The sequence below is a fragment of the Pleurodeles waltl genome, chromosome 10, assembly GCF_031143425.1.
Source record: "Pleurodeles waltl isolate 20211129_DDA chromosome 10, aPleWal1.hap1.20221129, whole genome shotgun sequence".
Lineage (NCBI taxonomy): Eukaryota > Metazoa > Chordata > Amphibia > Caudata > Salamandridae > Pleurodeles > Pleurodeles waltl.
This window is the reverse complement of record NC_090449.1, coordinates 744,246,855-744,274,830: the sequence shown is the minus strand read 5'-3', so window position 1 is coordinate 744,274,830 and position 27,976 is coordinate 744,246,855. Positions and strand designations below refer to the sequence as shown.

Below are 27,976 nucleotides of genomic sequence, written 5' to 3'. Positions count from 1 at the left end.
TCCTTTCCCAAACATATCTCCTGAATTAAAAATTATATTTGAAGTAGTTCGGATGGACCAAGGTAGGCATGTGAATTAATTTATATCCGTAGCACAAGGGGGTTTAAAGATTATACAAATTATAGCCTGAGTGCCAACGTCAGACAAAGAATGTATTTCTTTTAACAGGATATGAAGTTATCCTGGTCAAGAATATTGAAATTTTCTCTGGATGGATATATAACTGGATAGTAAGGCTAGATCCACATAAACAAAGAGAAGGGCATAAGCGTTGGATTTTGTTTAAAATGGTACAGTCTATGTAGATATATGTGTGTGTGTGTGTGTATATGTTGGTGAAAACATTCACTTCATCGGAGACTCAGGATTAATTTACTATGACAGATGACAATAGCAAGGCTTTAGAAATAATGAGGACACAGACTAACAAGAAGGTAAACAACAACCCTTTAATAACAAAGATGTTCCTTTTGTGACTGCTTTTAACATCTAGTGTGGTTAAAAAACAAAAAAACAAACAAAAAAAACACATTCACCTTAGACTCAACACTTATACCTCACATCACTGCTCCTCCTCTCTTTGCTTACCAAAGAGGTCACAATGTAAAGGATGCATTAGCCAAGAAATAAATACAAGAAATAGGCATTCCTCACAACTAATAAAACCTGAAATTTTAGATGTTTAAATTAAATTATGAGTAATGAAAAGATAATAGAAGACTTTTGCACCAGCCCTAATAATAAAAGAGTAATCATGAGTTAAGATTTCATAACTCTGAACCAGTGTTCTCTAAAGCAAAGATTTCAGAGTGATTTAATCTAAGCATGTGGCGACATACTATCAGGACAAGTACATTTTTTAAAGACCTTGTGATAGTGTTAAGGATACAAAACATCATCCAGACACATTTACATTTCGGGGAACTGAAAACATTAAACAGAGTGCTAGGGATGGAGAACAAGACATACAAACAGAATGCCCAAGACAGAAGGATTATTTAAATGATGACTTTGGATAACCAAGATATGTAGATGCGTTTAATCATTAAGCAATCCACAGTACATAACATTTTGTTTTTTATTTGATGGTATAGGTCTTACTTTTTCATATGAATCTGATTCACTTAACATATATTCTCTATTCTTGCATTAGTGAGAAGGTAAAGTTTACATTGTTCAAAAACTGTTACTGGTGCAGTTTTATCATGACAGCACATTCTGAAGAACATAGTGTGAAATTGCTAATATTTCAAGTAAATATATAGGATTAGGTATTGCACTGGGGACAGCACTGGGAAAGCTTTTCTCCAGCACTGATTATTTTCTTGTGCTGAAAAAATGGGTGGTACCATGTATTATTTGGCATTGCAGCAGACAGTTTTTTCAAAGTCTTCGTCTACATAATGCTACACCTTATAGCATACATCTGTGATGCGCCGCCGTGTGCCTCTTTGCATGACACCTTCCTCACTCTGCTGATATTATTGTGTTCAATGTTCATTGGGTAGAGTACAGAAATAGTCACAGACACTCAAATTTGATCAACGTTCTATTGTTTTTCTGCACTGTTATCCTGGTGTAATTTTCATTATCTTTTCTCTTATCAAGCGCTCAATAGATAGATGTATAACATCTACAGGTTAAAATTAAGCTTGCTAGCACTGGCAAAAAATAGCTATCTCAGACAAATAAATTATCGTGTACAACTAAGCAAGAAGTGATTGGCCTAAATCTTACAAGTTAACTTTCTTTTCACCACAAATGCTTATTTCCTTGTATACATAACTCTTTTTCACACACACAAACTTGCGAAGATTTAAGAAAATTACATTACGTATTTATACCACACACCAACCCTTTGAAAACTAAGTGAGTTTAGAAACTAATCTGGAAAACTTCAGCATATGTAGTCTAATGGCTACGGAAAACATGAAAAAATAGACTCAAAAGGATCTATTGTTAGTACAATAACGTTTTGGGGTGTAATGTTCTAATGAAGAAAAACATTTATTTGCAATAACAGCTGCACTCGACATCTGACAATAGTCGACCTACTAGTGCGCTTTAGCAGATGTAGTTCTTTCAATAAACACCACTACTTTGAAAGAATATTCACGGCTTGAGTAGGAAGTAGGAAGAAGGATCACTACCTGCTTTCTCAAGTTCAAGCAAAGGTGGCATTCATGTTTAGCTTCGTGGACCTACTGTCTATGCCCTTAACAACTCTTTTTCCTGTGTTCCTGTATACTGCAGTATAGTAACAAAACAGTCACTTCTGTAGTAAGGAATGTGGAAAGTCAATAATTTATTATGTGTAACAAGATAAATTCCTGTATTAAAAAATGGCATCAACCAATGAACTGACAGTGAATTCAAGTTTGGCGTGGAATACAATAGTACAAAACATTAATAGCATGTGCCCAACTATAATACACAGCAAATTACAATACAATAAAATACCCTTATTAAAAAGTAAAGATACATAGAATTATCTAGAAACAGCATATCACATCGTGATGAATCTTCAAACTTAAAACGATTTGCAAACATTATCCACACAGCGTACAAAATTAGAACAAACAAAAAATTTAATATTTAATCTTATAATTAAGTGTTTTTAACAGTGGCTCTCTGATCATTTTTAAACCACAGTAGTTATCGCATATGGGGAGTTATCTGCCGCACAAGCAGCTTCTGGAGACTTATTGTACCACATATGACAGCCTCAAAAGACCAATGGCTTCCACCATGTGTGACGTTTTTCACTGCTCGGCCACTCATTACAACATCGACAGCACATTATTTCCTGGTTGATTTGGAATGTTCTTAGCTGCTGCTTCTCAACTGATTAAATATGATGTGCTGTTAACTGTTCAGTACGAGCCAGAAATGCAAATCCATGGCAAAAATCAGTAGGCCATAGGTGACTGCTTTTAGTGGTTTGGAAATACCTAAATAAGGACACAAAGATAGTGCAAAAATGGTTTGCGAAAGCTTAACTTCCAGCCGCCTTCAATTTTGGGCTAAAGGAGGTTGTAAGTGCCAATTATTATCCCACCCAGGCTAAGGTCCATCTAGAGGTGCCTAGAGCTATGTCCGGCTCTTCTTCCCAATACTTACCCAGCAGCTCTCTCATTAGGAAGCAGAAACTAATGCTCCATTAAAAGATGGCTATAAAAGCCTAGATGTTGGTACTGAGCAGTGCCCTTTGTGCCCCTCTAGGCTGTGAGGGATCAATGGGCAACATTGGTTCTATTCCTTCACCTTCTAAGATACACATCCATGACCATGGTTGAATCACTGGTCCTCCTGTGTACAGGACTAGGAGCCCCCTACTGTGGAATTTATCTACCTGGCAGACCCACGTTGTGGCCCGAAATGTATATGAGGTGGCTGCCTGGGTAGTCGGGAGGCAGAGTTTTGCTTCCATCAGGCACTTTAAATTGAGCACCAAGGCGCATGTGAGCATGCTACTAAGGGCTTTACTGCAGTGTACACCATGACTGACTAACCGTATGACAAAACAAAGAGGTTTAGCATTACCCCAATCCTTCCACCATGGTTTTCTGCTGTGTTGGTGTTCTGCTTATCCAGAATTATTCATCTTTTTAGAAAAAAAAAACTGTGCCAACAGAAGATTAATTTGTGTCTTTGCATATCCAATCACCTATAAAAATACACTGGGAGCATTTTGCATGAGCAGGAATTACATTTTAGAATGACATTTTATTCTCAATTTAGGACTGTAAATGAATTACATATACGAGACAGATGTATTAGTCAACCCCACTTTATAGACCTAGCAAGATGTTTCTAGGGGGATGAATTTTTAGACAAGTTTCCTGACCAGTGAATGTGTTTTTCAGCACAGAGTGTGAAACTATCCTTCACATGTCGTCTAATGAAAATACTATTTGACGGATGAATTGGAACCGGCCTCCTTAGACATATACTTTTTCAAAAGTAATGTATATATGAAACCCAGATGATCAGGGATTTAGTCCAATGATGGAACTGAACATAAATGATAACAGTCCAGAGGGTGGCCTGCAGATGGGATGACCAATAAGAGTTCTTAAGTAACTGACCTATCATGTCAGAAGAAGCTTTTAGATCCAGCATTTAACAGTACATGTCCTTGAAAAGAATTATGTAATGTTGCTTCTTTTTACTGTAGTTGTCTAAAACATATACAGTGACCGAATATGCATTTAAGATGCACAAAAGCTCACTGTTGGCTTACCTTTAATTTAAATACAATATATATATAGTATATCTACATGGAATGTTGTGAATCATTTACACATTCATATACTGAATGTACATTTACCTTACAATCAGTATTTCTAAAATGAGCATATTGATAAGAACTCCCAAAAAAATCGGTGTCCCTTTTCAACCACTTTCCAAAGAAATAAGGTTTCACTACATTCTCCTCTCTTTTAAAGTCACAAAAGTTAAATTCCCCTTACAAGTAATTAAGCTTCCTGTGTGAAGGCAACAGATCTGGTGGGCTTTAGTGAACACTTTCTAACACAATGTATAAACTGCAAGCAAAGATTACCGATAGTATGAATTTTACAAATATTATACATAGAACAAAACTTCTTTAAAACACTTGCACTGCACGCCCTCTCGGTAGCTAACGATAAAACGCAGGCAATAACTTTACTTTGCGCATCAGTGCATTTGCATTGAATATACTGAGGTTATACGGAAGTTGTACCGCAATGAGTTCGACAAGCCTTGCCACAAAGCACGATTTAATGGGAAAAAAACACTTTAAAAAACTATATATCACACATCGTTGAGAGCAATATTCCAGTTTTAGTTCCAGGAAATTCTCATAACATGTTCATTATGCAGTCATTGAGACAAACGTCCACTGTAGTAACAGTCAAACTATTAACATCCATTATCCTTGCCATTGTAATGTCCAACATGTGTTAATGTCTTTCGCATAAGGAAAGGGTGTCTCTTGGTTTAGTTCGCATGAAGGTCTTTTTAAAATAGCAAAATGTTTCTCACTGCACTTCACGGAGGCCGATTTGATGTTGGGTGTTTTATTTAAGAACAATAATTGTTATGAACACACCCAGTGGTACATGCTTTGAAATCACTATTCCTGCGTTCCTTAATCAAAGCAGCGAAATCTGAATATATGCTTCTTTCAATGAGCATCTGAAACAACCTGTCATGAGCTCACTGATTAATCACGAAAAACGGCCTCTCAAAAAAATGCTCCCTTTTTGGGCTTTTTTTTTTTTTAAATAAAAAAAATAAAATCTACACATGCACCACTACCTTATGGGTATACCACGAACCCCAGGGGAAGAATGGACTACACACGTGATTCCCAACACATCCGCATGTCAGGTGCGTGTCCAACAAAGTAATACAGATCAGCTAGGGCGGAACTACAAACATGTAAAATACAAACTATGGATTTTGAAAAAACACAACATTGGAGAATCTCCACACAGGCCAAGGAACAGACATTATAAATGGTAACAGTGCATGCATATCTTCGGCCATGATAAATGCGTGTCTTTGATGCTTTGCTTTTTGAGCAGTATTTCTCTACCCGCAACATGTTCTGAAACAAAGCTTTCATATTCAAAACAAGCTCAGTTCTATCTAAAACACAAAAGAAAGCATGGTACCTCTAAATAAATCATTTTGATTTGATGTCTACAAATTTCTAAGTTGGCAGATTCTGGTCATAAGCCTTGTTGCTGCCATGTTGAATAGAAGAGTCACCTTCATTCAATATCCAAAACTCGAAGCAGCTCATTAAAACACTGCATCTGCAGTCCACTTCCCAGAGTCCTGCAAAGCCTATATTAAGAATCACTCACGATGCCAAGTTTGTAGCACTTTCACAGCATCCTGTAGATCTTGACTTGCGCCTTTCAGTAACCGTCAGAGCATTCCAGCTACTTAACTGTCAGTTGGTCCACCTCTTCCAATAGAGCCAACCATTCACATCATTTGAGGTTGTTGCTACTACTGCTCTCTCAAAGTTTCCACAGATCCCATTGCCTATTCTGTGAAACCTAATGAGAGTTTGATCCAACACACTATCTTATTCATAGTGGGCTAAATATGATTATTTCAAAAGAAGGGTCAATTAGACCAACTGCTCTTCAACTCTCAAGGTAAACAAAACAGAACCAAAATCCCACCAACAAAATGGCACCTAGGTTAACTCTAATCATGCACCCTACTAGGAATAGATTGTGAAGGCTGCGAACCTCCTTCTATGCTAGGAATGCAGCCAGCTCACTGGTACCCAGAAAGTGTCAGTTTCAAGCCTGTCCAAGGTCATTTTCAGCTCATTGTAAGCTGCAGTTAGGTCATCATTTACTATGACCTGATCGAATAGATGATTGTACTGACTTTCAATCAGCTGGGCAGACTTCACCATTTCTTGAAAATCATCCTCCTGCACAAAAGACAAAAGATAAAGACAGTCATTGAAAATTTCAAATTAGTCAGGATGCTTCCTTTAAATCCTGCCATGAGTTGACTTATGTGATGTGTCCATTTATACTACACGGCCTAATTATTTTTCCGTAGGCATAATTGTCTAACAATATAAAAACAATGAAAGACACAACCACAGCAACTCAAACACGTTAAGAACAAGACGATGGTTCAGCATGAAGTGCTAATGCAGCTTTTAGGACGATGACCTGGGAAGTAAAAATAGATGTGAAAAGCATATGCTGCAGCAGAAAACGTATTCCAGTTGGTCATTTTCACCATTATCTTCCCACCTCCCGCTTCTCTCCCTTTGCTGCAAACCCACTGACCTTTAAGAAAAGTGCTCTATGTCTCAATTGTTCTCTGGCAGTGCTACAATAATTTGGAAATTACTTCCACCGGCTCTGCACACCACCGCCTGTCTTGCAATTGTTAAGAAGGAAGTGAAATCCTTTCGATTTTAAAGGCATTTTTTCTATACAGGCCTTAACATTACACATTATTTGAATCACGGCTTAAGATATATCTTGATCTTCCATAACGGATATCTCCTCTTCATGCTTGCTTCTGGGCTAGATATGCTCTAAATTCTCCTCATTTTTCTTTTACCGGTTCCCCAAATTTTGGAGCCTTGCTGATTTTCTGTACTTCTCCGTGTTCTAGAAAACACACGATCTTTACTCTACTATTAGTTCCCCTCCCAATGTCTTTTCCTATACACTTGTTGCAAGCTTGCCTATGACCTAATTACATAACACCTTCCTCTTGTTTCTCACTTCCTAATTTCTTCAGATGACAATTAACTTATTTTCTGTCTTCTAGAGGTATGCTCAACCAGGCAAACTGTTACTTTTTGCTGCAATGACGGTCACTTGAATATTGGCAGTCATAGCTCACTGACGTACCTAGTTAGGACTTGCGCAATGCGATTTCATAAGTGTATGCCCCAATTTGTACCTTATTTGTTATCAACATTGAATCTAGAATTCATTGAACTGTCAAGACAGGGACATTTTGTTCTTAAATCTAGCATTTGGAAAACGCTAATTTTACCCTTAGGATAGCATCACTCCCTTAAACGATTTTACTGATGCCAGGCAAAGGGTGGCGCAGAGGGCCTTTATGGACAGAAAAACAACAAAGCACCAAGAACAATGCAACAAATGATGAATATTTTACTAGGAAGGGCTGGCGGTCCCAAGTGTGGCCCGACAGGAACATAAAGCTAAGGTGAAATCTCCTTTGCTTTCTTTGTTCCCCCTCAGAAGTTTCTTCAGCTGATTTAGCTCAATATCATGCATACTTTTAGATGGTCGAATAATACTGCTCACACACCAACCCAATCCTAGTGAAAGCAACGTACGATTCCTTGGGACGTGCATACATGGAACATAGGAAGTCTAAGGAGCGTTTTACTAACTCTTTTTGATCCTGATGGAGGTCATCAATAAAGTAATAGGTTATCCTCCCACAACTTTAACCAATTAGTGTGACTGGCCTGGCAGAGGTGGGTGGTGTGGCAATTACATGAAGCGGAACTGTACACCCTTAGTTTGGGTCATACTAGCTCATGCATCAGGCAATAGGCTGGGTGGTAATAGGAAGGAGTTTGCTAAAATTGTCACCATCTATAGTCTTTTGACCATAAAGAGAAGACACATACTCCATTTGTATCCTCAAACATCTACATTTTTATTTTTTACGGTTTGAAAAAAGCTAAGAGAACAGAAGAAGATATGAAGGCTTCCCTCGCAGCGACAGGTGGCTGTATAATGAGTCTTGATTAACACCCTATTTGAGGGCCCTCTGGACGATAACTACTGTGTGGTCTTGAGTCCCAAGAAGAGAAAAGTGAATTAAGCATCATGAGTAATCCTTTATTGTTTTCTGGAAAGGCGATACAACTACACTAACCGAGGATCCACATGGAAGATATGGTGAATTCCAGAGCTTCACCTTTTCATAAGAGAAAGTAACCCATATTTCTGTTCATTAAATATCCAGTAATGGAAAGAATTGTCTATCTTTGACTTGCAAAGGTTACAAAGCATCAGACAGATAAAGTTACTTTCAGCAACCTAATAACATTTCTGGTGGATACATTATCTTTCTACAGATTGCCCACTTTGTGAATATCTTCCAGGCAACACCCTGGATCCAGAAACTTTTGACAGTAATTGCTCTACTCCATTGCCATATTGCATCATACAGACGCAACCACAACTCTGTCTACCCAGAAAGTGATTACTTCGGAGTATTTAAGGTGCCAACTCTAGGGCAGGTGTCATGTCAGTTCTAAATACAATACTTTTCCTGTGTCTTCTAGAGGAATGTGGAGAGGGGGAGTAAGTAAAGAGAATCAATCCTAAAGCAAAAGACAACTAAATGCGAAATGGTGCATTTGTTCACTGCTTTGCTCTTTTTTACCTCCTGAGAAGCCTACAAAGAGCTGATCATCCACTTTGTCCTGTTGAGTGCAGCTGATGTAGTAGAATATCACACACCTGAGGTCCTGACTTTGCAACAGCAGCTACTCTTTGGTGGTATGAAGTGGATGGAGGAAAGATGGAAGGATAACGGATTGACCTATGTGAAAAGCAGGATTCACTTTAGAAAAAAAAGTAGGCAGGTATGAAGAACCACTTTATCCTGGTAGAATACTGTTACAGGGTAAATTCATTGCCACCAAAAAGACAGTTTCAGATGTCAAACCAAGCAACTGTGCATCTGAAGAAATGGAGATGCCACAAGAAAAGTGAACACAAGATTAAAATCTCACTGAGGAAAAATGAACAGAGTGAGAGAAAAAGTAAACCTTTGAGAAAATGCACTGTAAACGGTGACTTAAACAAAGAAGGCTGTTAAGAGAGTACACCTGTAGAAGAATAGCCACCGTTAGGCTCAGCTTGGCAAGAGAAAGAGAGAAGCATAAAAGTTTGGAAAGGTGTGAATGAATGGTTTTCAGACCTTTTTTATTTTCACCACTGAACAAACTGACATGGATAAATGGATTTTGTGGCAAGTTTTCTGGTAACCAAGATGAAGTCTGCCGTTTGAGATGTTAAGAAAAAGGTTGAAATCTGGTGCTGCCCAATTTTGACTCATGCAGCACAATGTTTGGGAAAAGGAGTGGAGTGCCTAAAGATCCTGCTGTGATAATGGGGCCACACTGAGTGGGACAGGACGAGAGTGCAACTGTTGAATACCAACAGACTGACGTACCAAACCTTCCTTGCTAAGTCCGGGCTGATCAGTCTTGCTTGATTTTCCTGCACCTTCTGCAGGACTCTTGATAGAAACAATCACGAGAAGAGGACCTGTGACGAACTGCACCAGAAGGCATCTCCAGCAAAAAATGGAGAGAAACATGTACAGCACAAATCTAAGGATAATTACTGTTCTGGATCATGGTGAATAGATCCATGCATGAGCACCCCAGTATGGAGAATCTTACGTCCTTCTTTTCGGGATGAGTTCCCACTCAAGGAGAGAGCTGACTGAACACCCACTCATGTTGAAGGAGCCTACAAGGCTTGCCACTTTTAGAAAAATATCCCTCGATGATCCCAGTGGCATGGCTGAATCTCCCCCAGCACAGGGCCTTGACCCCACACTACTCTCTCTCTTGATGGAATGAACAGTGGTGCCATTGTCTGAATCTAAATGATGGTTCCTGAAAAGGAAGAGAGAAAGGCCAACCTGGCAATATGAACTGCCTGTAGCACCATCATATTTACATGTTGATGTTGCTCTTATGTGGAGCAAAGGGCTGCACTGTGATGTCACCCAGATGGGAAGAGGAAGAGTCTATGACCAGGGTAGACTACAACAGTGAAGGGCTGAAGGGCAGCCCAGCAACGGAGTGGAGGGGCACATTCAGCAGGGCTTTTCTTGGAAGTCTGGCTTGAAGATTTGCACCAAGCTGAGATGCTTCCACGATTTAGGAGCCATGTTTTTTTTCCAGATCCCTCTTTAGGGCTCTCATTCAACATCTGGTATGTGGCACCAACAGGATGCACATGGCCATTAAATACAGCAGGCGAAGGACTTGCAGAACCAAGATCTGAGACTATGCTACAAACATCGGTATAATTTACCAAATAGTCATAATACTCTGAGAAGGAGGAAGATCCTTCCGTGATTCACATCCATCACCTGTCCCTATGAACATAAGTATCTGTGCCGGGCAAGATAAAACTTCTGAGAATTTGAATGAGAAGCCCAAGTCACAGAGAGAGGTCAAAGTCTGCTGAAGCTGTGCCATGACCAATAACAGAAATCCCACCATCAGCAGTGACTCATCCAAGTACGGAAATATTTTTACTCCAGACATCTGCAGTGAAACCGCTACAACTGAGGTCACAAGTCCAAATGAGAGGAGCATGAACTGCTATACCTGGGACTCTAAGGTGAGTCTCAGGTAGCATCTGTGGATGGGGACTATTGGTAGATATAAATAGGCATTCTGGAGGTCAAGAGCCCTCGCCACCATCCCTCGCATCCATCGAACTACAGCCGGCAGCAGATCCTTCTCCTACCTCGCCGCCAAGACCTGGAACACCCTCCACGCCCACCTTCGACAGACCCAGGACCTCCTGGCCTTCCGAAAACACCTCAAGACCTGGCTATTCGAGCAGTAGCAGTCCTCCCCTCCCCACTTAGCGCCTTGAGACCCTAGCGAGTGAGTAGCGTGCTTTACAAATGTTTGATTGATTGTAAGGACGCCAACCATTTGCCTGTATTAAGGGGTAGCAAGTCTTGGCACTAGGACAACATCTTCAATTTTCCATGCTGAATTAACATGTTAAAGAGGCTAAGGACAAGGAAGCGACTCAGACCTCTGTTCTTCTTGGGGATCAACAAGTAAAAAGATTAGAATCCAGTGCATTATAGAACCTTTATTCAGCAGGGCCAGAACTGCCGCCTCCAAGATAGAAGCATACATTGGACAGCACTCCTGGGTGGAAAGGGTTGGGCAGTGCAGAGGGGGAAAGAAGAAATAAATAAAAAGGTCATAGCCCTCATAAATTAGCTGGATGGCACAGTAATAGGTTGTGATTGTCTCTCAATAATGGGAAATCATCTCCCCACCAGAAGCTGGGGGCATAAGAAGGTGCAGGACAGTTACCAAAGAGGTTTTGAGACAGCAGAGAAAAAGGACATGTGGGGACTGAAGCTGTGTCTGTTGTGGTAATGCCATGTCCCAGATCCCTCTATAAACTGTAAGGTGTGGTACATTTGCTGTTGTGTTTGAACTTGGACCAATAGACTATGGTGAAGGGCAGGCCTGAAGCATCTAGCAACTTGCCTGTGGACTGTTAGGCCCAAAAAGGGCTTACCCAGGCAGACAGTAAGGGCTCCAAAAGTACTGAAACTGCAGGGAAAACAGGGAGATTTCAGCTAAAATATTAGATTCGGCCTCTCTGGACCTCCAATGCCTGTACAGCTTTCCGTACTACTGAAATGAAAAAAGAACACTCCTTCTGAAAGAGACCATGAGATAGTCCCTTTTGAAATGTATTCAGATCACTTACATTTTTCTAAGTGCAGAAACTGTGAGGATCTGTGTTATAAAGGGACAGATGTTATCAGTCACCAATTCATCATCCTCTGCATGGCTATAATCTTCAGCAGACATAGCAACAATATCAGAGCATGACACAAAATGTTTCTTCTTCTAGGACCAAATTAGGACCCTATAGTACTTGTCATCAAAACAAGCCCAAACTTTCTCTTCTGCCACTTGAATGATTTCAGCTTCAAAGACAGTCCCAATATTATGGCAATATTGCTGTTGGCATGGTAGATGGCACTGGCCACATGGTAACCAAATCTTCCTGATGTCTTTGGTGGTAATGAGGCTGGAGGCAACAGGACCATCCTGAAAATATCATACATGGGTAATGGGAAGGATTTAACCAGCCACAGAATCTAAAATTCCAGTTTCATCTTTTTCAATGTCACATTCCCCTCTGACAGAAACTTGGAGTCAGACAATGCTTTTGGGGATCCAAATGGTATCGGGACTTCTACATTTTCCACGAGGAAGAAGGGGGTTTCTCCTACATGTAACAGCTTTTCTGGGAAAATCTTCTGGAGATCACTGCCTGGTAGGGGACTTACCTGAAGGAAAAGGAGATGCTTCAGAGGACACCTGTGGGCCTTGGTCAAATATAGTTCGACTGTCTGTTCCCTAATGGCCTAAGGTTGCATAAAGGAACAGGAGTTGCATACTGAGGATATGTGCTCAGATTCAAGACAACATGTGGGTCAGAAAAGGACTTCTTATGATATTTGGATCAGGTTTAAAACTGTGAAATCTTAAGAGGAGACATTTAATCTAGTCACTGTCAAAAGGCTGAGGAATATTGTAGGTGAAGGACTGAGAAGAGCTACAGACCTGCATCGATGAGATGCAGATAAATAGGAACAGAGACTAGTGCACCGGTTGGTGCCTTTAATCCCCTATAGTCATTATGTTCAGGCCAGAGAGTGATGGCTGAGGCTAGATGGTGCCACCTGGGCCAGTTTGGCACCTGGGAGATATTCATACAGTGATAAGTCTGAGGCAAGATATATGCTTCTGAAGGAACCCTTAACACATTTCATCCTAAACCACCAGGATATATTTTCAGTAGGATGATGAAACTATGATTATGTCTCTCAGGCAATGTAATTGGGGACAACTTGAATGGACAGTAGCTCAATTTATTTGAAAATCAATTGCAGGTCACACTTTTATAAGTTTAGTGCCTGTCGAATACAACTACTGGTATATATTTTATTTGCACTGCCACTTGTGTTTTGATTTCTGTTTACATGAATATGTGGTTTACTCTGAAAACTCAATAATCAAGTAAACTATGAATATTTTAGAGCTACAATCCAGAACACTAATATATGTTCATTGTAAATAAAATTTCATTGTCATGCATTATGTTACTTCATGAACATATACATTTTAGAAAAATAAACACTGTGACCCATTTGAAGACGGCACTTCACAAGTTTGGGATTCATAAGCAATATTTTCTAAGATTTGGTTAGATCCAAATAATCACTGACGTTGAGGTTCAAGCAATTAGATTTACATTTAGACACTACAAAATAGTAAAGTTTTAGTTGACATATGCTGAATGTACCTTATGGTTTCTACACTATAGTAGTGTTTACATTACAAAAACACAAGGACCACAGTGTACTCTCACAGTAGGAAAAAGTGCATTTCTACTAAATATTTTTTGTCATCTTGTAACTGTGCAATCAATCAGAATATGATCAGAAGCTGATGAAGCAACATGCCATCTACTTGTAACAAAAACATAGTATTTTACAAATTGAAGGTGTCAGGCATCCTGTTGCTCTTTCTGACGATCAACTAAAGTGGATAGCAAGAAACCGGAGAACAAGCAACTCAACATCTTCCTGGCCCAACAAACTGTGAGGACAACACAAATCTTGAATCAGCACTTTTCTTTCAGTCCTTTACACTTGGAAAGAGAAACATTAATAGAGCGGTTTAAATTTTCCAATAACATCTTCTCTTAGGGTGTGCACACCACAAGAACCATGGCCCTAGCCAGGGTGATGGCCGACCTGCAGGATTGTCAGTACTACTAAGAACCAATTCTCCTATTTATATACACTTCCTTAACCTTGGAACTTTTCTTCTGAAATCTGGTCTGCTGAACTGTAAGGGAGCCTAGTTAGGCCAGACAGACAGAAGTGATGCCATGCTGGCCACTTTTCAGAAAATTCAAGGTAAGAGAAGGAAGGAAGGAAGAGAAGAAGGAAATTCATATAAGTGAAGCTACTAACATAGTTCATAGAATTCAAACTGAGAGGACTAAGAATGAAAAATTAATCTTGAAGTAGATCACAATGGTGATTCTAATTCACAAAGTTAAAAAAGACAGACAAGCCAACAGGAGTAGGACAAGGCCATTAAGGTAACACTATTAAAGAGCCAACCAACAACAACAAAAAATAAAAATGCAGAAGTTCTGTGAAGTGTCTAACCTTATGTTTCAATAAAGCTTTCTTTCTCTTATTACATTAGTATAACCAGAAAAGGCTAAATCAGTATATCTGAGGATTCGCAGTTCACAAAATTACAAAAGAGGAGTACTTCAAATCTGCTCTGTCCAGTTTCCACTGCCGACAATACCCGTTTTAGCAGGAGTATGTAGGAGGTGGTACTGGGGATGGGGAGTTAAGTAAAATCATTTTGATAATGTCTTTACAAAGTATACGGTTATTACTAATCTTAATAAATTAACAGAAAAATAAAGAAACATGCACAGAAATTAACGCAAACTATGGTGGCTAGACAAAAAATATCTAGTTTTAAGAGGGATTAGTAGGGCAGAGGTGACATGAAAATATCTATCTAATAATATAATAGAAATCCGGATAGGCTGTCAGCCATGGAGAGAGCTGACACCTTTTTGAAGGAGGAGAAAGGGAAGAGTCTTTATTAAACAATAATATTTTAAGTTTAATAAAAAAAAAAACATCAAAAGCAAAATCTTTATGACTAGAAATTATAGAAAGTGATGTGCTTGATTTAAATTACTTTATTTTTAATTTACATGGGTTAGCATAAAATATTTTCATTTATATATGTATATATTTTTTTTTACATTAAATCAAATTGTTTTTTTTAAATTAATTTATTTTACCATTATGTCCCATCGGGTTGTAGTCCCTGCCTCCATTAGTCTTCATTGAATGTTAACTGAATTACTATTTTTACAAAAAAAGCAGAAATAAAGTGATGAGGTGCTGTTATAATTTATGACTGAAGCATTGTATGTGAATGTATGCTATTACAACTCATAAAATTTGCCCTGCGTGGTAACTATATGTAATAAGGCAAGTATAGCTTTATATATATTAAATATATATATATTTTTTTTTTGAGTTGGGGCAGGAGAGCTTCCACGCTGTACCTCTATACCAATACACATACACCACTTAAAAAACGAAAGGTTACAGAGACATTATAGTTAGGATCTGAATGTATTCACACAAAAACATAGAAATTCAGCAGTTATAGTTAGCTCAAGTAACTATAACTTGTGCCCCTGCCATGCACAGTTTTCCTCCCAATAATTTAACTTCAAATGTTACATTGATATCATCAATGAGGTTACCAAAGATGCCATGAGTTATGTAATATGTGGGGTAACTAGCAGTGCATGGCGAGGGCACAAGTTTTTAAAGTCTATTAGCTAACTATAACTGAGTGAGTGTCTGAGTGCGTCTGAGTAGATGTGTGAGTGTCTGTGTGAGTGACTCGGCTATAAGAGACCTCACCTGCTGTGGAAAACAGGCTCCGTGATGCAGTACCCCCTTACACACACTTTTTGTGTGGTATCTGATGTAACTTGGGCTGGAGTGCACTATGTACCTGCTAATCAGGCCCCCAGTGCCAGTGTTCTTACCCGTATACGGATAGAAAATATTGTCATAACTGGCAAAACCTTTAGCTGCCACTATAAGTCCCTAGTAAATGGTACTTCGGTACCCAGGGCATGGGTTACTAAGGATAGGTCCCTGAGGGCCGCAGCACAGATTGTGCCACCCTCAGAGACCAGACATTCAAGTACATCCAGCACTGCCATTGCAGGCTGAGTGTCCTGGTGCAATACTAAAATGCAAAACTGATATGGCACAGAGCCTGTGTGCCCTGTCAACTACACACTGCATGCAATATAGGTAGGTCACCCAACTAGCAGGCCTTCTAGCCAGCCCTAAGGCAGGGTGCACTATACTGCATGTGTCCCATGTGTCCCTGTCAAACTTGGGGCATAGTAAGTGAACGTGCATGTGCTGGACACTGGTCAGTACGAGCTTTAGAGCCACATGAAGGCCACTCTGCACACTGGGTTGGTGGGTATCAAACAACTCAGAATGATAAATCCAAATTGGTACCAGTATTGGATTCACTGCAAACTGTACACAGGGCCCACCTTAGAGGTTCCCCCGGCAAAAGCTAACTACCCTGGCATGGATACTGACCAGTCACCACCAGCCTGCCACCACCAGACAAGATTCTGGAGCTCTGGGGTCCCCCTCTGGGTCCAGAGAACAAAGTCCTTCCTGGGGAGAGGTGTTACACCTCCTCCTCCTCCAGGAATGCGCACAGCCCTGCCTATGAGCTTCAAAGGACTTACCGCCCTCGAAACTCAACCCCCAAGCCTTGCTGCTAGCAGCAGATGGACACCACCATTACAAACCTCCACTTTTGGCAGGATCAATGACAGGACAATGCACAAAGGACAAGAGGCTAGGCCATGCCCAGCTTGCACCACCCCTAAGGTGTTGCATGTGAGGTGACCTCTCCATTTCCTTTTCCTACATCTGCATGGTAGGAAAATAGCCTATCAGGGATAAGGAAGTGACCTCTGCCCACAGGAACTGATCACTTAGTGGTGTAGCCCCCCTAAGCTAGATGACCCATTGGTCACTACTAGGTACTCACCTAAATGCCCACAAAATGCAGTATTTGGAGGGCACCCCTAGACCTGCAGTTCAGATTTCAAGGGCATAAGAAAACCAGCGACAAAGGCCCAAGGCTCTAAAACTGCATGCTGCTGCACTAATAAATTGGCGTCAAACTCTGCCTGCTGCACCCAAGACTCGACAATCGCCACTGAGGGGTTGCTCGGACATCGGACGGACTCTAGAAACCCCCAGAGGACCTCCACTCTTTTAGAAATCACCAAAGATCTCCCTGCAATAAAGACCAAAAGACCAGTGAAGTCCAGTTCACTGACCGGCTGCTGACCAAGGAACCGGATGCTGCAACCAGACCAAATTTCACCAACCCACCATGAGGACAAAACCTGCAAGTGTGCCATGTTTGGTGGCACTGTGATCTCCAGTGGCTGAACTGTGCAATAGCCCCAGGTACTGGTCACTCAACGTCAGACACCAGAAAGGATAGTCACTCCGAACTCCAAAAGGACCCTCCTGACCTGCAAGTGACCCTCAAAGTTACCGACCTCCTGCTTCCAAAAGCACCTATGCGCACAGCTCCTATCTCATTTATCTGCTCTGCACCTGGCCTTCCTGGCCCCTGCACCGAAGAACCAGCTGTGCTGTAAGGTTCCCCCATCAATGGCGACTGCTACACTCCAAGGGGACCTATCAGGCTCACCTTGAAGTCGACCTGTGCATTGCTTTTCCAAGTGGTCCCCCGCAGTGATACTGCACCAGCTCCAGGGACTATTTAGCCGCTCTTCCCGCCAAAACCAGGAACTGCCCAAACACCTCTGGCTGATCCACAGGACTTCTCGATGACCTCAACCTATGAGCAAAAGGAGACATTGGTAAAAGCATTGCCTGATTTTATATGTCTTTTTTTTATTTATTTTTTTAAGTTTTCTACCATTGATTCCTATGGTGCGTAATTACACACAAAAAGACTATTTTTGCTAAACTTTGAAAATCATAACTTAAAAAGATCTTACCTGATACTGATGAGCTTAGTCTTAAACATTTTATTAAAATCGGAAGTATTTTTATAAATTGGACTCAAGTTATTCCTTTGAGTGTGTGTCTTCATTTATAGATACTTTGAGTACAACAAATTATTTGCACTTCTCCAACATTGGCCTGACTGCTCGGCCAAACTATCATAAAAATTAGAGCATTAGGTGGCATAGTTTTTACCTCTGTAAACCAACGTGTGGTTGCATGGACTCTCTGCACAGTGTGCCTAGTTTTGCATACTACATAGAAAACCAGCCTCCTGCACTTGCCGTCTTATCCGACAAGAGTCCACAATTTTGCACAAAATAACTACCCAAGTGGAGTTCTCCTTGGGTAAATGTCCAGTATGTATTCTACACTACAGCTGTGTACTGGAGCAGAAGGCAATGTCACCAGTGACCTTGTGTGTGTTTTGGTAACATTATTGTTGCTGGCGTGTCTTACTCTAGAATTCTGTGATAACATGAATCCTCCTATAGAGAGGCCAACAAGACTACAAAGACATAAATCTCCACCAAACCAGGTTCCTTCCATTATCTATATGAGTTAAGTGCTTCAGTGTTTTGTGGAAATGTCCTCCTATTCCTTAGGACAGTGGTTCCCAACCTGTGGTCTAGGGACCCCTGGGGGTCCACGAAGCCTCCCCAGGGGGTCTGCGACTGCTTAGAAAATTAAACAATATTAACAGATTAGGTCCCCAACTTTCAGTAGTGACTTAGTGGGGGGTCCCCGGACCCCAATAATGAGTCAGTTGGGGTCCCCAGGTTCTAGTTATTATAAAGTGGGGGTCCACAGAAGTCAAAAGGTTGGGAACCACTGCCTTAGGATCAAGAATGGGCCACCCAAATCGTCAGCAAATGCACTGGGGGACCTTTGGGTAAGCTGTTCACCAACCTGGCAAAATGCGGGAAGACCTTTGCATACTACTGAGGTGGACTGTATGAAGCCAAGCGGGCGGGGCTTCCAGGTGAATTTCACATTTGCATACCATAGCAATTTAAAGGGAGAACCATGGACTCTGTTCTCACCAGGAGACAACAAGAAAGAACCCAATTGTTAGTCTCATACAGATTGCACTCCAATAGATCAATGATGCATTCACCTCCATGAAGGATTTCCGAGCATTTTAGTGAAGGGGGACCGCACAGACACACTCCCCATACTGATCTCAGCCCGGGGAGCTGTCAAAATTCCTGCTGTCAGTGCAAACAGCTGTCTCAGGGGAGGGCACCCCTGGACATACCAGGAGCTGGCCCTGGGGGTGGTGGCAGTCCCCAGGGCCATATATGGCTCTAGGAGGGGATCCACACTTCTTACAATTTCAAGGGCCTGCCCCAGTGAGGTGTTGGTTCCCAGGGCCAAGAATGGCCCTTAAAAAAAAAGAAAGCCCTGTGAGGTGGTGGTCCCCAGGAGAGGGGCCGTGCAGCCCACTCCTTTTCAAAACAAGTGCAGGAGGCTTTGCTTTTTTTTTTTTTTTTTTTAATTATTGCTGGATTCACGGATCTGCAGCAATTTCCAGCTAAAATGTTTAATAAAATGCTTTTGCTGAAGCCAAATCCCAAGATGGCTGCCAACAATTCCTGGTTCGAATGTTGGCTGCCAATCAGATCTGTGTGTGGGTGGTGTGTGGTGTGTGTGTGTTTTCCTTTAATATCTTGCAAACTACTGAATAGAATTAAACCAAATAACAAAGGGTTCCTCCTCGACTAAGAGATACCTTTCTGCCAAACTTGGTGTAATTCCGGCCAGCAGTTCTGGCTGTAGTCATGTTCAAAATCCCTATGGAAAAACCAATAGGAAAATGTGTTTTGGGCATCTCCCCCATATCCCGATCCCCTTTTTTCTCGGCCCCTGCTTGAAGGATCACCTCAAAACTTCCCAGACAGCAGCTGAAGTGAGCGTTGAACTTTTTGGAAAAATGCCATTAAGATTTATCAGACGAGGTCAAAGAAATAGGCTAGTCAAAAAACATTTGTATAGAAACTACTTTCTAACTAACTAGTGGCGTACAGCCACTAGGTAATTATATATATATATATATTCCACACAAAAAAAAACAGATTACAGGGACATTATAGTTAGGAAATAGAATAAAAAATAAAAAAACCTTAAAAATTCACTGAAAAAAAACAAAGGTTAGAGGGACGTTAAAAAGTTAGAAACAGATTTTAATCACACAACCCTAGAAATTCAACAGTTATAGTTATACTTATCTCACAAAACTATATCTCCTGCCCCCAATACGCACAGTTTTCTCATAGCTAATTTTATTGCAAATGTTGCAGTTATATTACGAATGACATCATATAAGATGTCATTACTGATGTAAGTAGCAGTGCATAGCAAGGGCCTGAATAATTGTTACCTTAGTGCAGGAGTTGTAGTTTCTTGAGATAAGTATAACTATAACTGTTGAATTTCTATGGATTTGTGCATGTAAAATCTGAACCCAACTTTAACATCCCTGTAACCTTTGTTTTTTTTCAATGAATTTCTAGGGTTTCCTTAATGTTAAGTAATATTTAATTACCTTCTATTAATTCAATCCCCTGTGCACAGCCTTTGGCCTGCAGACAACCCCCTCCCCCCCCCCCCCCCCCATAGTAACCCAAACCCGCACCTTGCACCTGTGGCCAATCCGGCATAGGCACCCAACCCCACTTTGGCCATGAGCAGAGGTGGGTCGGCTGCAGGGCCTTGCAGCCAATCCCACGCAGACACCCACCACCAGGCCTCGCACAGCCTTCAGCAGCGCAAGGGCCACAGGGTCCACCCCTTAAATGTAGGCAACCCAGAAGGGGTGCACGCAGCCCTCCTCACCAGGCCATTTACAGCCCCATGGACCCAATCCCCCAGAGTCACCCATTTACTACATGGGGGGGGGGGGGGACCTGGCCGCCTCCCGGGGCTGGTTTTGGCCCCAGGGACCACATCCCACTGGGCCTGCCAAATCAATCAAAGAGATGGGGGGGCACATGGCCCCCCCTCCCCAGGCCGATTTTGGCCGAAGGGAGCCCATCCCCCTGGGGCCCACCCATTTCTTGCTGGGTGCCCTGGCCTCACCCAGGGCACCCAGTGTGCACTTCTGGGGGCTGCAGAGGTAGCCTCAATGCCCACGCACTACCTGCCGTCTCTTTGCCTCTAGCGAGAGCCAGCATTGCTCCCACATGCAGAAAACAGCAACAAGTGCTGCTCCGTGTGTGCAGGAGCAGTTCTTTCATCTATTTTCCAACCCGCAGATGAAAACTCTGGACCGAGCGGGCAGCAGCAGTTTTGCTGCTCCCCTCCTGCTGGGAGTTAACTTACTGTTGACTCTCACTTGGCGGGAGTGGACAAATCTGCCACCAAGTGTCAGCAAACAATTATGTCCCGAGATGTGGCACCTCGGAAAATAGGGAGCTGGCCCTATGGGTTGGTGGTCCACAGGGCTATTAATGGATTCCGGAGGAGGCCACGCAGCACCCCTCCTTTGTTTTTGAAGGGCCTGCTGCAGGGAGGTGGTAGTCCCTGGGGCCCAAAACAGCACGGAAGGGGGCCGTGTGGCCTCCCTCCCAATCAAAATTTGGATAAGTCCCGGGAGGTGGTGATCTCCCAGGCCAAAAATGGCCTAGGAGGGGAGCCGAGTGGTCCCTCTCCCCCTTTGAGCAAAGAGTCTTGACCCAGGGAAGGTGGTGGTTCCCAGGATCTTAAAGGGCTCAGGGAGTGGGTTGGTGCGGCTCCCCTCATATACTGGCCTAGCCTTGGGGTGGAGGCGGTCCCCGGGGCAGTAAATGGCCTTGAGAGGCAGGAGAATGCGCTCCCCTCCACAAAATAACTTAGTATTTGCCCCCGAGGCCTGACCCACCCAGGGGCCAATGCCTAAACAAGTGCAGGAGATTGCACTTAAAAAAACCCCAAAAAAAACATTTCCACAATTTGCTGATCCTCTGAGATTTTCACAGGAAAAAAATGTTTTTTGGCCTTGGCAAGGTCCCTGGGGGGCCCCAGCACCATGCCTAGGGGGTTAGGGTATTACTACCAGGCCCCTTCTCTTTTGTTTTTATCTTTTTGGGGGGGACTCGGCTGAGTCAGAGCCAATAGCTAATTGTCCACCTCCTTTTTCAAAATCTTATCTTTTAGCTTTTAATTTTAAGAGGAAAGAAACATGTTTATTGCAATGTATTTGAAGCTCCTCCAATCTGTCAGCAGCTGTTTGCTCTCCACTTTCATATGTAATTAATAATTCAGCAAAGTCTGCTATTGTGATTTTCAATTTCACATGGATCTGGAATGCTCCATCACCTGAAGCTCTGAGTTCAAATGTCTCATTGATAGAGCTTTGATCATCACACGGCTATTCCCATGTATTAGATTATAATTTAATGACTGTGGACCAGACAAATAGCAAAGGAAGGGGTGGACCTTTTTCCTTAATTCATTTTTAAGAATGTAATCATTGCTTGAGTACACCGCTTTCCTTGGGCATCGAAAGGGATAATGTTCACCTAACTTTACTCAGTAATCCAGTTGTTACTTCACACACTTTTCACCTAAATGTCATGGTGGCATAGCCTACCCTCTGGATGCATGTGGTAATGTATCAAAACATGAAATGCTGAACTGCAACAGTGTAAAAATAAGACATTTGCATGCTATAGATCTATGGCTAGCAAACACTTGCTGTGTCGGCCTTTACCTCTACATCTGATTGTGAAACGCACTAAGGCCCTCAATACGACTTCAGCAGATGGAAACGCCCGTCCGCTGAAGCTGTGCGGTCAGAAACCCACCAGTGCGGTGATCTGGCCACAAGGGCTACTAACAGTTTCCTGCTGGGCCGGCGGGCGGAAACAGATTTTCTGTCCAGCGGGAAACAGCCCACAACATTGATTCTGGCTCATAATAGAGCTGGTGGAAGCATTGCAGTGTGTCAGGTGCCGCAGCACCCGGTGCAATGGGGCTGGCCATGGGATGGCAGTGCTACTGCCATATAAAAGCCAGCAGAGAGGGGACACGTAATCCCCAGGGCAGCGCTGCTTACAGCGGTGCCCTGGCAGACTGAGGCTGCCAGCAAAAAAGGGCCAGCGGTCCGACCGTGGCGCTTTCACCACGGTCATAATGGGGAGGCCGGACCGACACCGTGAATCTGGCGGTCCTAGGACCGCCAGACTCGTAATGAGGGGCCAAGCATCCACAGAGTACACATACGTCAGTCAATTGCATCTCAAGCACAAAAAGGGGGCAGACCACAACAAACAAAAAAATTGTCTTTCCATGACCATAAAGAACAACCCATGGCTGCAGAGATCTAAACATTACTAATAATTATTCGTTTGTTGCTAAAATGACAAAACACACTCCTTTTATAACACCCTATACTTGGGGAAACGGTAAATCTAGGGACATGTAAGCTGCACGGTAATTGGATAGTTAACAGACTATCATAATGCAAACATTGCTAATGTCCTCATCACAAAAACAGTGGTCTCAACTATTAGTCCATTTCCCATACATTCTATGGTCCACAGGCTATCATTGCCTGTTCTAGTTCTAAAGTTGTATGTAATTGTATCATTATGATATAGGATTAGTTTGCAGTGACCTGTAGAAGTCAAGTTAATGTATTTTTGTTTCTCCAGAACTATCTGCAGTATTCTTTAAGATTTCAGAGGGTGCAGAGCATTCAGTGAAAGAAGCGGTTTGGACAACACGCTCCGTACCTTTCCAAATGTGAAAGGATTTTATCCGTGAAAGCCCTTGCTCTCTCCATTATTAACACACCACTTCAAAATGATTTTTAGGAAATCCCCACAGAGCCCATGTGAACAGGATAAAAAAAAAGCTGCCATAAGACCTATTAAGGAGATGTTGTAATGAATGAATGTATTTTAAGGCTATAACACAGGGCTCATTCTTTTTAATTCACAAAAAGAATAACTATTTTGTTTCACCAAAATCTGCATCATTAGGGAATATAACAGCAATACGGCAAATGTTTAATATCAGCAACGGAAGTACAGCGGAGAAGCAAAAATAAGATATTTTCGTGTAAGCAGGACCATCTCAGAGTAGGTCTTGCCCGCAAGTAGCAACGGATCCGATGACGTCAGGTGACAAAATATGCACACCTTCATTTAATCGTCAACGAACCTTGATTACAGGATTATAAATACACCACGTTTTATTTTCTTGCTAAATGTAATAGTGAATGCCCGAATAGCTGTAAGGAAACTTATTCTAAGCACTTCTGCTGTGAATTTATAACTTGAATTGAGTACTCTCGCTGGGTTAGAAAGCAAGTAATTAAAAATCCAAAGTTAATAGCTTGCCGCGTGGCAAAGTGTGCAGAAGCAGCTGACACATTGTTCACATTGGAGCAACGCTTTTATGTGGATTGGACTACTGCCAGCAAACGGGGGCCCCGTTTAGTTTCCGCTCCTCAGCTGCAGGACTCTATACACGTATACTTACAGTAAACGGCTTAGCGGAACCCTTCTCATCCCTGGTGGACATGACCTTAGCGTTGCGTCTGGTCTCTCTCAAGCGATCAAGCGAAGGAGGTTTTATAAATATGACGTATGGCTTGAACTCCTGTGTCCTCAAATGCTTTATTGTCTAAATGAAAGAGACGGAACAACTTTAGAGTATACCCAAGAGTCAATATTCATACTTGTTTGGGCAGCTCCTCCTGAACATCAAATAGCAGATCCTCGCATAAGCATTCTCAATGATGCAACAATTTACAGCTCTAAAATACAACACACAAACTGGACAGGTCTATATTCCTTAAGAGCAGAGCAAGATCACATGTTTTAAATAACACTTATAGTATCTATGTGTCACACGCTGGTATTTCTGCGGCAAGGAAGGGCTGGGTAATTTCCATGTTTTGTGCCAGCCCTGGAAAGTCTGATCATCCTGGCAGGCACACAGTTTACCTCAGCCAGCAGGTATGTCTGTGCCCAGAGCTTACATTCTGTTCTTTGAATGTGGTGGCAATTATATTTCTCAACAGATGTCTGCAAACAGAAGGAAACGCCATACTACTCTGTACCGGCTACGAATTTATAGGGCAAACTATTTACAAGATCTTCCGGTCTTGAACGTGGAATGTGTTGCAGTATTTGGAATACCCGCCCAAAATAGTTTTCTCCTAATGTGTGACTACTTAAAAAGAGAAAAAAAGTACCTTGGTTAGAAAATCCAGAAATGAAATGCTTGCCGTAGTATTGATAAATGCTACTGTGGATATGGAAAACAGGTAATCTGCCCATTTAACACAACAACCACTACAGGAAATGTATGACTCAACATGAACCACTAATAACTGCACTGGCCACGTTTTATTTCATTGTTTTTATCCCATTATAAAGGAGGACCAAAGCATTTACGTTAAATACTTTTATGTGATCACCCCTGTTCCCACAATAACATCTCATTATTGTACTACTACATTTACAGAACCAAAATAGAAGTACAGCGCCACTACTCCCACAACACCACGATCCTCCACTAAAAAGCTGCCATCGCAGATCAGATTTTTGATAGTCATATGTAATAACTTCATGCTGCCACACACCACCGTCACCTCAGCTCTGTATTGCCATGGAACACCTTATTCTCTACCCACCAACTTACTAAAGACTCCTCTGAAGTGACGCTCATTTTATCACACTACCATCCACACAAAACAATATTACCAATGCCCCATCACCTCCCAGGACCATCTCCCCACTGATCAATGTTCCATCCACAGTAGTCCGTACACACCGAAGACAGAGGCACTTTGACTGCAAAAAAATGTTAATACCTATTTGATTTAATTTTTGAAACATAAAAAAATCCTCACAAGTAGTATCTTACATCTGAAACTAAATTAAAATGACTGGCATAAACCTATAATAGCCTTTCAACAAACCTCATTAAAATACAAATCTAGCTATTTCACAATGTCCTCTGTGATTGTAAACACGCACTGACAATCTACTAGATACAACACATTAATAGTATATACTTCCCATTTATAAAGAAATTCAAGCAGTGACTGTCATTCACACTTCTTATCCAATATACTTCAACCCGCACACTATCCTAAATTCATCCTAGGGAAATAACGAAATAAAGCACTTGCTGCCCACAAACATACCATGGTAAACCTATTTTTGTGACACGATGGCATAGATCACATTTCTTTAGGTTATCTCAAATTCTTGAATGTTAATAACTGGGTTTACCCAAATATGATTTACTGACGAACCAATTTTAGACAGAAACAAATATATGTTTAGAGGATCTTCTACTATCATATTACAGTGCTGAAAGACCCCCAATGGTGTCAGTGTGCTCTGTTAAGTTCTTTATACCTTAAGACTTCCATTGGCCCCCTCCCCTTATTGAATACAGCTCTGAGGTGGGCTCCCCGGTGCCTATAACTATATGAAAGTGGCTTTGGCCACCATCTTTCTTTTTTTCAATCCTGCGTGAGGCCTGCTGGATCGTGGCAATTTTTCCTGATTTTTTTTTTTTTTGCTTTTGGTCTGAGAGGTCCTTTATGGGTCCTCCCATGGAGTATCCCTACCCTGTTCTCTTAAATCTTTTGTTTTTTACAAGTTTAAGTCAGGTAAAGCAAGTCCTGTAATGGCTGCAAGCAACCTTTTTCTGATGTTGCTGACATCCAATCAGAGCTTGCTTCAGCGTGAGGCTGACTCCGTGGGAGTGAAATAGCTCAGGGGGGGGAATAGGTGGGGGAAGCTCCCTGGACCAATCAGAATATTCAATTTTTAAACTGCCACTCCTGCAAGGGTCTCTCAAGCCTCTTGCGGACCCAACCGTCCAGATTAAAAATAATATGGCTAACTTTCATTTCTCAGAAACTACTGAACCAAATCTCAAAATCACAATCTGCATACCAAGATCTAGCTTCCTGTTAAATTTGGTGTAATTCCTTTCAGCAGTTTTTGCTGTAGCCCTGTCTAAAGAAAGTCTATGGAAAAAGCATGGGGATTTTGTGTTTTGGGACTCCCTTTTTTCAGCCCCACTTGATAAATAACACCCAAAGTTTCCTTGCATTAACTAGTCAAAAAGTAGCATCTTTTGGAAAAGTTTCATGGTGATTCATCAAACGAGGCCAAAAGTTATTAACAACACAAAAAAACACTTTTCTAATGAAACAGCTGACCTATTACTTCCCAGTGCCTACCACCACTTTGTGTGTGTTTGTATACATACATATAGACACACACATACATGCCATGGCAAACCAATGAAAATAAGTGTGCCCAATAACAAGTGATAGGGATATTTCATGCAATTACCACAGTAATGTGTATACAAAAAATTATGAATGCCTTATAGATTCATTCTAAAATCAGTTAGATGAGAAAAAAAAAATACTAAAACAAACTCACAAGTGTTAGAGGGATTCCATTTGAATGCATAATTTAACTACTTGTGCTCTAATTGTTTTAATTCTTTAAAACTTATGCACATGTAAACATAGTATGACAACTGTATATGCAGAAGCAGATCAAGTATTATGCTCATTATTACCATAGTTGAAGGAGGGAAAGGGAACTATAAATCACTCAATGTTTTGTATCTCGTGAGTCACAGCCCCTCCGTACACTAAGCAATCACAATAAAAATATCACATTATGCACATCTGGCAAATATATATATATATATATATATATTATGTATACCAGTTCACATATAACATTTTTATACATCTGTTTAGGAATGGACATTCTCACTGAGCCTGTGCTAACAACCACATAATATGAGACTAAATCCCTTATCACTGATAAAAGGTGCAATCCTTTATTTAATATAGGAGCACGGTTTTGTCCATATGTTCTGACCTGATCATGGTGTTACTCTAGGCTGGTGTTACAAAAATAGTTTATCACTAGGTTGTTTTAAACTATGGAAAATCCTACTCGCATGAAAATAGAAGAAATCCTATGACTGATTGACTGAAAAAACACTAATCTCCATACATATACGTGGAACA

The 27,976-nt window shown here is 41.4% G+C and overlaps 1 protein-coding gene across 5 annotated transcripts in view; it reads right to left on the bottom strand.

Annotated features, from left to right (window-relative positions):
* Nucleotides 1–431: 431 nt before the first annotated feature.
* The window catches only part of MPP7 (MAGUK p55 scaffold protein 7), a 1,064,688-nt gene continuing 1,037,143 nt past the window's right edge, over nt 432–27,976 (bottom strand). For all 5 annotated transcript variants that reach the window (XM_069211307.1, XM_069211311.1, XM_069211312.1 and 2 more), the window contains 2 exons: nt 24,436–24,579; nt 432–6,445 (listed from right to left, as the gene is read on the bottom strand). In XM_069211307.1, coding sequence (XP_069067408.1) covers nt 6,266–6,445; nt 24,436–24,579 — 324 coding nt within the window. In that variant the 3' untranslated portion in view covers nt 432–6,265. The remainder of the gene's footprint in view (nt 6,446–24,435; nt 24,580–27,976) is intronic.